Source organism: Mustela putorius, unplaced genomic scaffold, assembly GCF_011764305.1.
Source record: "Mustela putorius furo isolate JIRA1106 unplaced genomic scaffold, ASM1176430v1.1 tig00003901_pilon_pilon_pilon, whole genome shotgun sequence".
In the NCBI taxonomy this organism is placed as follows: domain Eukaryota; kingdom Metazoa; phylum Chordata; class Mammalia; order Carnivora; family Mustelidae; genus Mustela; species Mustela putorius.
Window position 1 is genome coordinate 7582329 of NW_025422049.1, and position 14499 is coordinate 7596827.

A 14499-nucleotide genomic window follows, 5' to 3' on the forward strand; every position below is an offset into this window, starting at 1 on the left:
CGAGTCAGACAGTTAACAGACTGCACCACCCAGCGCCCCTCTCTTGCTTATAGTAATACAAATGTAGGGCGCTTGGGTGGCTCAGTGGGTTGAGCAGTCTGCCTTTGGCTCAGGTCATGGTCCCAAAGTCCTGGGATCAAGCCCCGCATCGGGCTCCTCGTTCAGCGGGGAGTCTGCTTCTCCCTTTGCCCCTCACCCTGCTCATGCTTGCTCGCTCTCAAATAAATCTTTTAAAAAAGTGTGTGTGTATGTATCTATATACACATTTAGAAAATCGTACAAATGTAAATAATTTTTAAAAATATCTGCACACACGTGTGTCTTCCTAACTAGAACAGAAAGTTCATGTCTTTGTGTCCCCACCACCCATGTATGGCAGTGTTCGACATGGTGATGGTAATTTGCTGTCCCTCTTTGAGTTTACTTTGTACCACGGAGTACCCTAAGTGTGTGACTAGCTGAGTTTCAGTCCCATGACAGCAAGCCTGGGAAGTAGAAATTATCTCAGCTTTATAGGTAAAGGGAGTCAGTCTTGATGAGATTAAGTGACTTGCCCCGAGGTCACACAGCTTGTAAGTGGTGAGCTGGTGTTCGAACCAAAGTCTGTTAAGCTGCAGCATTTGTGGGCTTTACTCTTTTTACTTATTTCATTCAGTAGTGGGTCATCGACAAATGCTGAATGAGTGAGAAAACCCTTTAGGGATAGATATTTTTTATTTTTTTATTTAAAGATTTTATTTATTTGAGAGAGGCAGCGAGAGAGGGAACACAAGCAGGGGGAGAGTGGGAGAGGGAGAAGCAGGCTTCCAGCTGAGTAGAGAGCTGGATGGCGGATGGCGGGCTGGATCCCAGGACCCTGGGGTAACGACCTGAGCCCAAGGCAGACGCTTAATGACTGCGCCACACAGCCCCCCCCCCATAGAGATTTTAAATCTGTACAAGTTCAGTAACCTGAGATCAGCAGAAATGTTTCATCTTCAGATCCTTTTTTTTTCTTTTTTTACCGTTTAGATAGGATTTGGACTGAAAAGTAAATGATTGATTAAAGGCAAAATGAAAGGGAAAATGTTGCTATTTGGAGACAATATCAGATCCAGACCAACTCGGAAAAGCATTAGCAAATAAGGCGTTCTTGTCACTCTTAGAACTGAAATGCATACTGGATTTTTTATTTTGTACTGAGTATTTTGAGGGCATGGATAGTGGAGATTTCAGTTTAGTCGGGGGTTGTAATTCTCCTTTCTTTCCCTTCTGTTGAGATTTGGGTCAACAGGGTGTCTGTAAGTAGCTTTCACAGATAGTATTTCCTTTCAACCCCAGAAACACACGCAGATGGTCTTTAGTTGCAAGCCCTGGGGATAAATGACTCACTGGAGGTATGGATAGCAAAAGATCCTATTTTCAGGACCCAGAGGTGAATGAGCTCATACAAAACTTGGGAGGCAACAGGACAGAGACTTGGAAATCAGTCCTAGTTTTCTCTTTCCTAATCTCCTGCGAAAGGCTAACTAGAGCGAGTCTGTTACTGGTTTACTTGTGTATTTAGCTTTGCGCCCTGCATTGTCCTTTCCAACTAGTCTGTGGTTTGCCCCTCACCTTCAAGGAGCTGTAAAACAAGTTGGGGAGACAAAGCAAAATGGTTTTTCCAAGTTCGATGGCAAAAGTAGAACGCGCCGGATCAGTGTGATTATTTGTTGTTGTTCCAGGGTTTTGTTGGGGGGCGGGGGTGGACTTGAGGGAAGCCTGCTGGCCCTCTCGCCCAGGGTACAGAGTAAACTTGCAGATGCCATATGCTTCCTGAGCCCATCTGTGAGGGCCTGTGGTTCTAGAGTGCGTGGTCTGAATGTGTCCTCACCAGTCATCTGCTCGCCTGCTGGCGAGCCAGAGGAGAGGTCGGCGGGTGTTGGAGGAGGGAGGAGGACGAGCTGAGTCAGGCAGGGAGTTTGAGCAGAGGCTTTCCAGCAGGGGGAAGCATGGTATGAGCAGCAGTCGCTGGAAAGCTTCCTGATGAAAATAGAGGCTGTGTGTGTAGCAGGAGAATCAAGTTGGCTGGGCGCAGCGGGTCTAAATTATAGGAGGCCTTGGAAGCCAAGGAAAGGCATTTAGCTTGATGGCGTAGGCACTGGGGAACCATTTTAGGTTTTTAGGCAGGAGAATGACAGAACAGAAGCAGAGACAGTAGTTTATAAAGAATGTTCTGTAGGATTCATTGGGAAGTGAGGAGACCGCAGGCAGAGATGCCCACGTTAAGGGGCTGCTGCAGTAACCAAGAGGTGATAAGACCAGGGCCGAGATCAAGGGGTGGCGATAAAAGGACAGATGGGACAGATTTGAATGGAAAAACAGTGGACTCTAAAATTAACATCTTACTCTCCTTGTTTTTATTTTAAACGAGGAATGCAGTTTTTTTTTAAATGACCAACATCTATGAAATAACATATTTGAAACTATTTGGAATTTAAAATGGTTTCCTTAAATGGACTGTTGTTTTTGAAATGATTTAGTGTTTTAATTTTAGGCATCTGATAATTGGAGTAATTTTGAAAACTGCTGTTTTCTTTTAAATTTTTTTTCGTGATTAAAGTACAGAAAAGTCCAGAGAGTCATGTAATAGACCTACATGTATCTGTTACCCAGAATTTATAAATGCCATTTCATTCATATTTTGCCTCATCTATTTATTTATTTAAATAAAGCCTTACAGATACACTTGAGGTTTCCTTTGTACTCACTCCCCGGAGTCATTTCCCTGTCTGCCTCCCAAGTGGCAGCCACTCTTAGGAACTTGGGGTGGAGCCTTCCTATTGGTCTGTTTATATTGGACTAATCGGTACATGTTCATAAATAATACATAGTTTAAAAAATTATCGTTTCATAGTATATCTCCAGTATGTCTGTAGATGGTTTCTGAGCTCTGTTTATATAAGACAGTTCAAATACCTATTCACTTACGTTAACAGTGAGAAAAACCAGTTTTGGGGAAAAAATGTTCTAGTTCTTTGACTTAAATTTTTCCCCGCTTTGGCCATTAGGGGGTGCCATGACAGCATGAATTGGCTGTCTTGCTACTTCATGGAGAGGCCCTGAAGACCGCCCCTGTTAAGGACCTCGTATCCCTCCCTCCCTCGATGCTTCTCCGGAAGAAACTAAGCCATTTGGGTGTGGCTAGTTGTGGTCATAGTCTCTTCACCATGGGCCTTACAATAAAAACTCCATACAGACTGACTGTAACTTACTCCTTTCACATTCTGAAGATACCCTGAAATGGAATAGTCTTGAAATGCTAGCCAGGAAGAGGTTCCAGAAGCTCATTTTAGTAACTGTAACTGACTTCGGGATAGTAGCACAAAAGTCAGGACTTCCTCCGAAGTCCTTGCCGAATCCATCTTCCTTCCTTCCTTTGGTCGCGCGGCCCTGTTGATCGTACGTTAGCTGTGTGTTCAGTTTGGCCTCTTTGCTGTCCGTCTTCTGCCTCTCACCATCTTAATTTAGGCAGCCCCTCACCTTTTACCTCAGCCAGAGCAGCAGCCTTCTAACTACTTTCCTTCTTTAATGACTTCCCTCAGAAGTTATTGCCCCTGCCTAGCCCCTGCAATTTTGTCATCTCCCTTAGAATAAATTATATGTGTGTTATTTATTTCCAGCTTTAAAAACTCAAGCTCACCCTCCACTGCTGACAGAATAAAGCCTAACCTGTCCTCAGCTCCTCCAGTTTCCTTCCAACGCGTGGCCACCTTTGGCTCATCTTTCCCTCTTAACCCCCATCACGGCTTTCTTCCTTACTCGCTCTGTTTTAGCCCCAGTGAATTTGTCATTTCTTTCTTTTTTTTTTTTTTTAAAGATTTTATTTATTTACTCGACAGAGAGAGAGAGATCACAGGTAGGCAGAGAAGCAGGCAGAGGGTGGGGGGAAGCAGGCTCCCCGCTGAGCAGAGAGCCCAATGTGGGGCTCTATCCCAGGACCCTGAGATCATGACCCGAGCCGAAGGCAGCAGCTTAACTCACTGAGACAGCCAGGTGCCCTGAATTTGTCATTTCTTGAACATGCCGTGTCCTTTGTCCCATGTGGATGCAGTGAGGCAGGATGGCAGAAGGAGGAGAGAGTCTGCAGATAAATTTACGTCCTCACTTTTCTCCTGCCTTCTTGGAAACCGTTAGTGTTAATTTTGTTTTACAGGAATTTTGACCGTCCGTGACGCTGTGGGATTCAGAATTCCTTTGAACGACATGTTCAGATGCAATAGTTTATCAACTCTAGAGAACAGCGGTGTCGTCCAGTACTATTGGGATGTTCACGTACAGGCTTTTGTCCAGAATGGCACAGTGAGCACAAAAGGTGAGTTCTTCAAACAGATACACTTGGATCCTGATTTAAGCTTCAAGTATACCAGCTGGCTTGCATTGAAGTCTTGTTATTTGGAAGCATTTCTACACTAAGACTTGCGTAGCTTTCACCGGACCGTGAGGTTTTTGCAGATAACCATAATTCTTGTTCCTGTGGGACTTTGCAGTTTCAAGTTGATGATGCATACATTATGGGGATGGTTTTTTGCAGATGCTTGACCTGTAGCGTTTTCAGCGGATCAAACCCAGTCTTTGTTTGAACAGATCCTCAGATAGCTTGCTTTGATCATCAGCTTTTTAGCTTTTGATGATCCAAGACCACAGCTTAGGAATGAGATTTTTGTGTTTGAATCTTGAGTTTACTTATAAACTGCTTTTATAACTTACGTATAGCTAAATGGAAATGTCATAATTTCTCATTCACCAGCTCTGAAAATCGACCAGCCCTTCCTAAGAGGTTGAAATGCCTCTGGTTTGCTGAAGGGGTGATACAAATAGAGGGTTCATTTGTATTTGAACCCTGTAGTGATTTCTAAATGTTCCTCTGGTGAACACTCCTTCCTTCTAGTGGTTGTGTGTGGGAAAGAAGAGAGTAGGAGGGAGATGTTTTCAGATTTAAATCTCTTTTTCACATCAGAAGCAGGTGACACTCTTTGGGAATAAAGGGACATCAGGGCGCAAAAAGATGAGTGTGTGGTAGCTGAAGTACGAAGTAGAGAAAGCATTTTTTTTTTTTTTAATTAGACAGAGATCGCAAGTAGGCAGAGAGAGGGGGGGAATGCAGGCTCCCCGCTGAACAGAGAGTCGGATGCGGGGCTTGATCCCAGGACCCTGAGATCATGACCTCAGCCGAGAGGCTTAACCCACCCAGCTCCCCAGGCACCCCTGGAGAAAGCATTTGTATGTGTCGGGTGTGTCATAATTCTGAAAGACCCGCCAGTATCTGAAGCAGCAGTTTGGGAACCTCTGCCTGAGTCCCCTAATAAAACTCTTTGAACTTGTATTGTGAGAAATATTTTGCTCTTTCCTGGCCTTACGAATTAAGAAGAAGGCCACTTCAGTTTATTTTGTCCTGTTTGTTTTCTTTAGAGTATCTGTGTGAAAAAGATAAAACTTCCACCACTGTGGTGCCCATCACCTCCACCGCTGCGCCATCCCCCACCACAGCACCTACTCCAAAGGAGAAACCAGAGGTGGGATCCTACTCGGTTAATAACAGCAATGGTACTTGTCTTCTGGCTACCATGGGGCTGCAGCTGAACTTCACTCACAACAAGGTATAGATCCCTGTGTTTATTGATACGTTCTTCTCATATCTCCCTTCAGATGCGGTGTATCTTACCTCTGGCCTAAGAGTAGTTTTGTTGCTAGACTGGTTCTGTTTTAAAGATTTTTAAAAATTTTATTTATTTGAGAGGGGGGGAGAGAGAGAGACCATGAGCTGGGAGTGGGGCAGAGGGAGAAACAGACTTCCCGCTGAGCAGAGAGTCTGATGTGGAACTCGACCCCAGGACCCCAGGACCATGACCTGAGCCAAAGGCAGCCACCTAACGATGGAGCCACCTAGGCGCCCCCAATTCTGTTTTTTGTTTTTGTTTTTGTTTTAAAGATTTTATTTATTTATTTGACAGATCACAAGTAGGCAGAGAGGCAGGCAGAGAGAGAGAGAGGAGGAAGCAGGCTTCCTGCTGAGCAGAGAGCCCGATGCAGGGCTGGATCCCAGGACCCTGGGATCATGACCTGAGCTGAAGGCAGAGGCTTTAACCCACTGAGCCACCCAGGCACCCCTGCCCCAATTCTGTTTTAAATGGAGATTTGATGTTGACCTGTTGAGGACTGATAAATTCGGAGTTACTGTAACCACGAAGAGTTAATGTCCCAGGCAAGGGGTTTTCTTGGCCTGTGGGAAACCTAGCCATTTCAGGGACTCTTCGGGGTTTAGATTCTGTTTACCATCAGTAGATCGGAGTACAGACAGTTGATTTTTATTTCAGTCCGTTTAAAATATAACTCCTTCACATTTGTATCTGGAACGCAGTGTAGGTTGACTTAGGGGAAAGTGCAGCTGTTTCTCCATGACTCAGACGGTGGCCGCGTACCCCAGGCTTGCGTCTGCCACGGCGCTTGTGGTTGCAGTGTTCCCCTGCGCCTCCAGGGGGCGTGCCGACGGACGCATCCCATTTCCAGAGTCTTGCGCCTTCAATAAGCGAGCGGCGCAGATGACTCTTATGCTCCATAAAAATGTGTCTTTTCATTTGGCTCATTACTGAGGAAGCTTCCTTCTTGTTTTTCTTTTCTTTATTTTTTTTTTTTAAGTTGTCTGAGTCATAGCTTGAGGGCCTGGGCCAACTTCGTTTGAAAGTAAGACACCATAAACTTAAGTATCCAGACAAAAGCATTTTTTGCCCCCCCCCCCGAAGTTGTTTATTAGAGGGTAAGGTTTTGCTATGGACTCGCCCCGGTCAGCTGTACCTTTCTCCCTTGTCTTCCCCTCCAGGTGGTTTCAATTATTAACATCAACCCCAACACCACGGACTTCACCGGGAGCTGCCAGCCTCGGAGTGCCCTGCTCAGCCTGAACAGCAGCAACGTCAAGTATCTTGACTTCGTGTTTGCTGTGGTGAGTAACAGATTTCCCTGAGATCTGGGCTGTTTTCTTAGAAACACATCTGAAAGTCTGAACAGCTGTGTGTGTGTAGCAGGGGATTTAGCTCTGTTTTCCATTTCAGCACTGCTTCATGATAAAGTGTGGGCCATCGGTCCCTCTTAACCCCTCAGTCACCTCGGGGGTCTGCAGGCTGGATTCTTAGCTTCATGTTCACCAGAAGTGACTGTTCTGCCCTCACATAGACTTGAGGGTAGGAGCAAGAATTAACCCACATCAAAAAAAAAAAAAATCTTTATCTGCTGTAGAAATACTTAACAATAAAGTATATATATTTATGGGCGCCTGGGTGGCTCTGGGTTAAGCTACTGCCTTTGGGCTCAGGTCATGATCTCAGGGTCCTGGGATCCAGTCCCGCATCGGGCTCTCTGCTCAGCGGGGGGCCTGCTTCCCTCTTTCTCTCTCTGCCTGCCTTTCCCTCTACTTGTGATCTCTTTCTGTCAAATAAATAAAATCTTTAAAAAAAGAAAAAAAAGTGTATATATTTATATATTACATGTTATAAAAGGTAAAAAGTAATTTCCCTCACATGTTTCTCTGTTATTGGTTAGAAAACTCATGTTTGTTTACTCGAATATTTTAGGTTTTTTGGAGGCTATACTGTTTGTCATAGTATCAGGAATAATAATAGTTAACGTTTATTGAGTACTTGCCACCCACAAGGCTCTGTGTAAGTACTTACCATGCATAAATTCATTAAATCAACATAGTATATAATGGTAGCATTCGGGTTTTTGTTGTTCATGCTTGCATGAAGGGCTGAACCCTAAAGAGAAGGTTCTAGGTTAAGCCTATGTGCTCTACTTCTTGCTAGCATAAATTCATCATTGAGGACTTTTATTTCTCCCTTCTCAGAAGCAGCTATTACCCTCATAATTTTTGAGTGTGTGTGTGTGTGTGTGTACACACGTGTTTTAGCAAATGGGAAAGGGGACAGCCATCAGGGAAAACGTTAAGCTGCCAGTGTGTGTGTGTGTGTGTGTGTGTGTGTGTACACACGTGTTTTAGCAAATGGGAAAGGGGACAGCCATCAGGGAAAACGTTAAGCTGCCAGCAATTCTCAAACTGAGAGTTATTGTATAGGTAGAGTAAAAAACAGTTCTGCTTTTAAATCAGGTTATATTATCTAGGATGGAGAAACACTCTCAACATCTGATACATAAAAAAATTAGGTGTGTGGAGTTTGTTTCAAGTCCGAACTTAGTATCTTTAGTCTGAAGCCCTTTTCTCTGTGGAATATATGTGGAGTAATTGAGGACTGTATCAGGCAATTACAGTTTAGAAAGGCTTATAAGGATCTTCCCTTTACCAGCATTGAAAGCTTTCCTCTGTTACGTACACATATGACCAGAGGATTAATATTAAAAATGTCTGGTCAGGCTCGTCCTTTTTGATGAGGTAAGAGCAGGCCTCCCTGGACATGTTCTCTTTTAAAGTTACCTCATAGAGATTATACTATAAGAATGAAGAAAGTAGTGTTTTAGGTTCCTTCCCTTTGGAGTGATTGAGTTTGATTTTTCTAGCTGTGGTTGGGTCCTAAAAGGAACATGGTTTCTTCTGACTGTTGTGGGGAAATATTTAATAATTACAGTATCTAATTTTCCCAACAGACTATTTTATTTTATTTTTTAAAAAGTTTTTTTTTATTTTTTTATTTTTAAAGATTATTTATTTATTTATTTGACAGACAGAGATCACAAGTAGGCAGAGAGGCAGGTGGAGAGAGAGAGGAGGATGCAGGCTCCCAGCTGAGCAGAGAGCCCGATGTGGGGCTCGATCCCAGGACCCTGCGATCATGACCTGAGCCAAAGACAGAGGCTTAACCCACTGAGCCACCCAGATGCCCCCAACAGATTATTTTGATTGCAGTTCAAAACAGTGACATTTTGGGGCACCTGGGAGGCTCAGTGGGTTAAGCGTCTGCCTTTTCTGCCTTTGGTCAGCCAGGTGATCTCAGGGTCCTGGGCTCGAGCCCCATATCAGGCTCCCCGCTCCTGCTCTCTCTTGCTGTCTCTGTCTATATCTCTCAAATAAATAAATCTTTTTAAAAAACAAAATAAACCAAAAGGGTGGCATTTTAACCATGCTGTAGGCACTTCAAAAAATGAAGAAACACCTGTAATGTCACCAGACCTCACTGGGGTGCATCTTCAACCCTGTCATGATAGACGCTTCTAAGGAAAATTTCTTGAGTTTGAGTGTGTTGAGTGCTGGATCCCATGGTGGGATTCAAAGAAGAAGCCCTGTATTAATAAAGATCTCACAGTTCAGTGGTAAAGATAGGAATGTACAAATAATGACCATTTTTGTGGAAGATCTAGAATGCTATGCTGAGACTTTCGAACTGGATTCTGTGGGCAATTAGAGATCTGTGGAAGGTGCATTCCAGTTGGGATGAATGATAGACCAGAAGAAAAGACAAAGTCTGTGGGAGCGTAGAGGAGGCAGTGGTTAATTCTGGGTGGAGGAGAGTTAGGAAGGTTTAATGGAAGAGATGACATTTGAGCTGGACATTCAAGGATAGGTTTGTACACGTGGGGATAAGGGGAGGAAGCAGAAAAGTACAGATCATTTCTGGAAAAAGGAATGCAATCAAGACCACCTTGGCGAATGAGGCACGTGGCATAATCTGGGAAAGACAGGTATGGGAAAGTAGTTGGGACAAATTGCAAGGAGCCTTGAATGCCAAGCCGAGACGTAGCCTCAGGCGAGGAAAGGTGTAATGAGGTGGTCAAGTCCTCCTTTGTGCCTCCTCCTGACATTTCTCTGCATCTGTCCCTTCCATTTTTGTTCCCCACTGCCTCTGCTCTGAGTCCAGTCTGTCCTCTTCCTCTCCCCGCTCAGTGTTCTTCTGCATTCATTTAATCTTCCCTCGTCCTCAGAAAGCTTCAGCGGTTCTGTTTTACCGACAAGATAACCTCTAAGCTCCATGGCAGGTTACTTCAAATCTCTCTCCCCAAGCGGCTCCCCGCCCCGCCCCCCACCCTGCTCCCGCCACGCAGCAGATCTTGCATGTCTGACTCTCTGTGTCCTCCTCTCCCTTCACTTAGGAAGCCCATGCTTTCCTCACGGTGTTCTGTGAGGTAGAGGAGAGCCCAGTAGCAGCCAGCACTTCAGCTCTGTAGCCAGGCTTCCGGGGTTCAAATCCCACCTCGCTGACCACTGACGGTATAGTTTTGGGGAAAATCACTTAACATGTTACAATTATTCAGTGATACCTTGCAAGTAAAATTTTTTAAAAGATTTTATTTGTTTATGGGGCGCCTGGATGGCTCAGTGGGTTAAGCCTCTGCCTTCGGCTCAGGCCATGGTCTCAGGGTCCTGGGATCGAGCCCCGCATCAGGCTCTCTGCTCAGTGGGGAGCCTGCTTCCCCCCCATCTGCCTGTCTGCCTGCCTACTGGTGATCTCTCTCTCTCTGTCAAATAAGTAAATAAAATCTTCAAAAAATGTTTTAAGATTTTATTTATTTATTTGACAGGCAGGCAGAGGGAGAGGGAGAAGCAGGCTCCCCAGTTAGTGGAGAGCCTGATGCGAGGCTCAGTTCCAGGACCCTGGGATCATGACCCGAGCTGAAGACAAAGGCTTAACTGACTAAGCTGCCCAGGTGCCTTATAAGTAAAGTTTTAGGAACATCGCTTGGCACTAAATTTTCAAATGATGGCGTACTTGTAATAGTGCTTATTTTCTGGATACCTTTTACTCATGCTCTTGCCTTCCAGAATACCCTTTCCTGCTAATTTCCTGACTCGGCAGAGTTCAAGTGGCATATCCCTAAGCTTACATTGCTTTGCTTCTCCCCTACATGGAAGTCCTCTGTCTCCTTTTAATTTTTATAATTGATTGCTGTCTTTTTTGCAATATGGTTATTTCTTTATGTATTTATCTTATCTTCCCTGGCAGATTGCAAACACGGGTTGGGGCAGGATCCACGCCTGGTTCATTTGGCTAGCTCCCTGGAGCACTTAGATATGTTGCCTTGTACATGCTAAGCACTGACATAATTAGAATGATGGGCTGATCAGATGCGTGCTTCACCGAGATAATAGTGGCAAGGAAAGCTCCCAGCTGGAGAGGCTGTAGGGCAGGGAGGGAGCCCAGTTAAGAGACTGTCAGGATCCAGGCTAGAGTGGGTTGGGGCTTAGCAACTGACAGGAGGAATAAAATGAGGGAACGAATTGTTGAGTATCCAAGAACCACATGACTACATCCTTGGCCCGAAAATTGGAGACAGAACACAGAGGAAAAAGGGATTCTGTTAATTTTGCTTAGCTGCAGTTCATTCTTTTGGTCCAGGTCTGATCCTTGGTTTTATCTTCTGGTTAATAGTATTAGGTTGCTTTTCATCTGTAGATATTAACTGTACCTGTAGACGGTTGTGATGTGTTGATTAACTGGATACTCTTTTTCTAACAGAAAAATGAAAACCGATTCTATCTGAAGGAAGTGAATGTCAGCGTGTACTTGGTTAATGGCTCTGGTAAGCAAAGCATTGGCCTTGGGGAAGAGAGTGAGTTACACTGAAGGCATAGAAACCAGAGTTGTTTTGTTACCAAATAGTGCCTTTTACTTCATGGAACAGAAGAATTTGTGTGAAAATGGTTCCTTGACCACAACTGAAAATCAGTAACTGAGAACTCTAGTGTTTTATCTTTTCAGTCCCCCTTGTTTTCAAATAGGGTGGGTAATACTTAGGGATGACTGATTTTTAGCCCACAGGAACAGCTATAGAAAGATAGGAAACCTAGTGATCCTAACAATCGCTTTCTTTTTTTTTTTTTTTTTTTGGTAGACCCTGTACCCCAGGCTCCTATACTTCACTGAAAAATTCTGAGAACTGTCCCATTTCTTCTGTTGGTATAATAAGAAGTTACTAATGGGCGCCTGGCTGGCTCAGTGGGTAGAATATACGACTCTTGATCTTGGATGAGAGCTCAAGCCCCATGTTAGGTGTAGAGCCTACTTTAAAAAAAAAAAAAAGCTCCTAACATTTTTGTTTTCTTTCAAGTTTTCAGCATCGCAAATAACAATCTGAGCTACTGGGATGCCCCCCTGGGAAGTTCTTACATGTGCAACAAAGAGCAGACCATTTCTGTGTCTGGAGCCTTTCAGATAAATACCTTTGATCTAAGGGTTCAGCCTTTCAATGTGATGGAAGGAAAATACTCTACAGGTAAGAGTTGAGCAAGTTTTATCAATAATTTATGTTCTTACGTTGACTAATAGGTGGCATTTCCTTTTGACTCATGGAAATTTAAGCACTGAAATAGAGAAATATGAATTCATCTCTTGTGACTCTGTTGGAGCATTCACGTGGCCCTGAGCGAGTTCTGCGAACTCTGTGATGGCCCATCATTTTGCTCAAAATGGATTTTTTGTGTGTGGGGATCGGAAACCCATTTGCAACCAAGTTCTTAAGACTTGGAAGCATTCAGTGAGTTCTTAAGACGATGGAAGCATTCAGTGAGCTTCACTTCATAGACACTCCCTTCTGAGTTTTAGTTTGTAGGAAGGATGGCAGCTTTGAGCAGCTGGGATCTGTTTTCAAGGGGGCCCTCTTCTCATTGGAAATATTGTCATACACAAATAAAAGCAGACTGGTCTTACTTTGTTAAGATAGAAGGTGATGGTTAGGCAAAGCCTCAAATACCATGGACAGTGTTTTGGCCATCCCACGTGACTTGGAGCATTTTAAAAGCATAATGCCAGTGTGCATGAGGCGTTTTGGAAGATCTCAGGGCTCATGGTGATATCTATTAGATTTTTACTGAAACCTTCTGTGGAGGGCTCATGGCAGTGTGTTTATATGAATATGAAAGATGCATTTGCCATTACCAGATTAAAATTTGCATGTAGGCAAAAAAAAAAAACAAAGTCCGTAAAATTCCTTAATTAACTTGTCCTTTTAAACTGCTTACTTAAGATTGGGGCTTTGTGGATCACAGCTCTGCTGAGCAGAGCTTTTCAAACCATCCACCTCCTTTTTAACAATTAATTCTATGGTTTAGAAGGCAGTGTGGCAGTTACGTGCTGCCGTGAACCATGTGGCCACCTTTGCGGTGGCTCTGGGTCCCCAGCCTGACCTGGTTAGGCCCGGGTAAGTTGGGATCTTCATCCTACCATTCTCGTGACGAGAGAGGTTAATCACACTTAGAAATTTTTCTCAAGAATTCATTTTCCCTCGTGTCGGTGTTGCTTATGTACTACAATTATTTTAATCCTTTTCATAGTTTTATTTTTGAGTCTTTATCTAGCTCCCCTCCATTATTACCCTAATTTTAGGTTCAGATTGGTGTTTAGAATTGAAAATCATTTGCAGCGTGATACCAGCTCGAGTCTGTTTATCTAGTCAGCCGTAATAGCAATGAGCTGTGTTCTTTTCTTGAATTTGAAACTTTGGTTTTTATGTATGTCAAATTAAAAATGGTACCCAAAGGAATACGTAGCATTCGATAGCGGTAATGAACGTGTAATGTGTTCGCGGAGCTAGGTTCCCGACCCTGGGTACCTGTAGGTAAGACACACCACTGATGCTTGCCTGTGCAGGAGGAGGAAGTAGACTTGTAGTCAGGTCAAAGAGCGTTGAATGGATTTTACTGGATCAGACGACTCTCTGAAAATAGAAAAGCTAGCCCCTGTGGGTTGCCAGCTCCGGCCACGTTAATAAATGTAGTAAACACAACGCAGATCAGTAAGAGGTCCCCGTTTCTTGACTTCTGTAGCCACTAAGATCATATACTCTAGGTCAGGGGTGCGCAGAGTTCATTTGTAAGGCATGGACAGGAAGCGTTTCAGGTCTGCAAACCATATGAGCTCTGTCACCACTATTCATCAGCTCTCCTGTTGTAGCACGAAAACAGCCATAAAAGGCAATAAATAAATGAGTGTGGCTGGGTTCCAACAGAACTTTATTTATGGCTGCTGAGATTTGAATTTCATATAATGCTCATGTATCAAAGAATTTCTTCTTTTGTTTTTTTTTGGGGGGGTTGGCTATTTAAATAAAAACGGAGAAAAGCCATTTTTAGCTCTTGGGCCAGATAGGGCCTCCAGTCTATAGTGTGCTCTCTGCTCTGAAAGATTCCAGAGTCAGCGTGGTTCTAATCCCCTGATGAAACCTTTCTGATCTGTTCTCAGTTTTCCCAAAACACATTCACTCTAGCACTTAGAGGCTAATCTAACTATATAGAGATGGCTTAGAATTAGCTCTCCTCGTTTCTTTTCCCTTTTTAAAAAAAGTTTTTATTTATTTATTGGGGTGGCTGGGTGGCTCAGTCAGTTAAATGTCTACTTTGAGCTCAGGTCATGATCTCGGAAGAGAGCCCCAGACTGGGCTCCCTGTGCAGCTGGGAGCCCGCTTCTCCCTCTCGTCTGCAACTTGTCCCCCTGTTGCTATCTTGGTCTCTCTTAAATAAATAAATACAATCTTTTCTTTAAAAAGATTAAAAAAAATTTTTTTTTAATTGTATTTATCTGTTTGAGAGAGAGAGCA

At 43.8% G+C, this 14499-nt stretch overlaps 1 protein-coding gene across 3 annotated transcripts in view; it reads left to right on the plus strand.

Annotated features, from left to right (window-relative positions):
- LAMP2 (lysosomal associated membrane protein 2) overlaps positions 1-14499 on the plus strand; it is a 39312-nt gene that overhangs the window by 12318 nt on the left and 12495 nt on the right. For all 3 annotated transcript variants that reach the window (XM_045068239.1, XM_004762063.3, XM_004762062.3), the window contains exons 4-8: positions 4178-4336; positions 5434-5621; positions 6842-6964; positions 11424-11487; positions 12016-12180. In XM_045068239.1, the coding sequence (XP_044924174.1) occupies positions 4178-4336; positions 5434-5621; positions 6842-6964; positions 11424-11487; positions 12016-12180 (699 nt within the window). The remainder of the gene's footprint in view (positions 1-4177; positions 4337-5433; positions 5622-6841; positions 6965-11423; positions 11488-12015; positions 12181-14499) is intronic.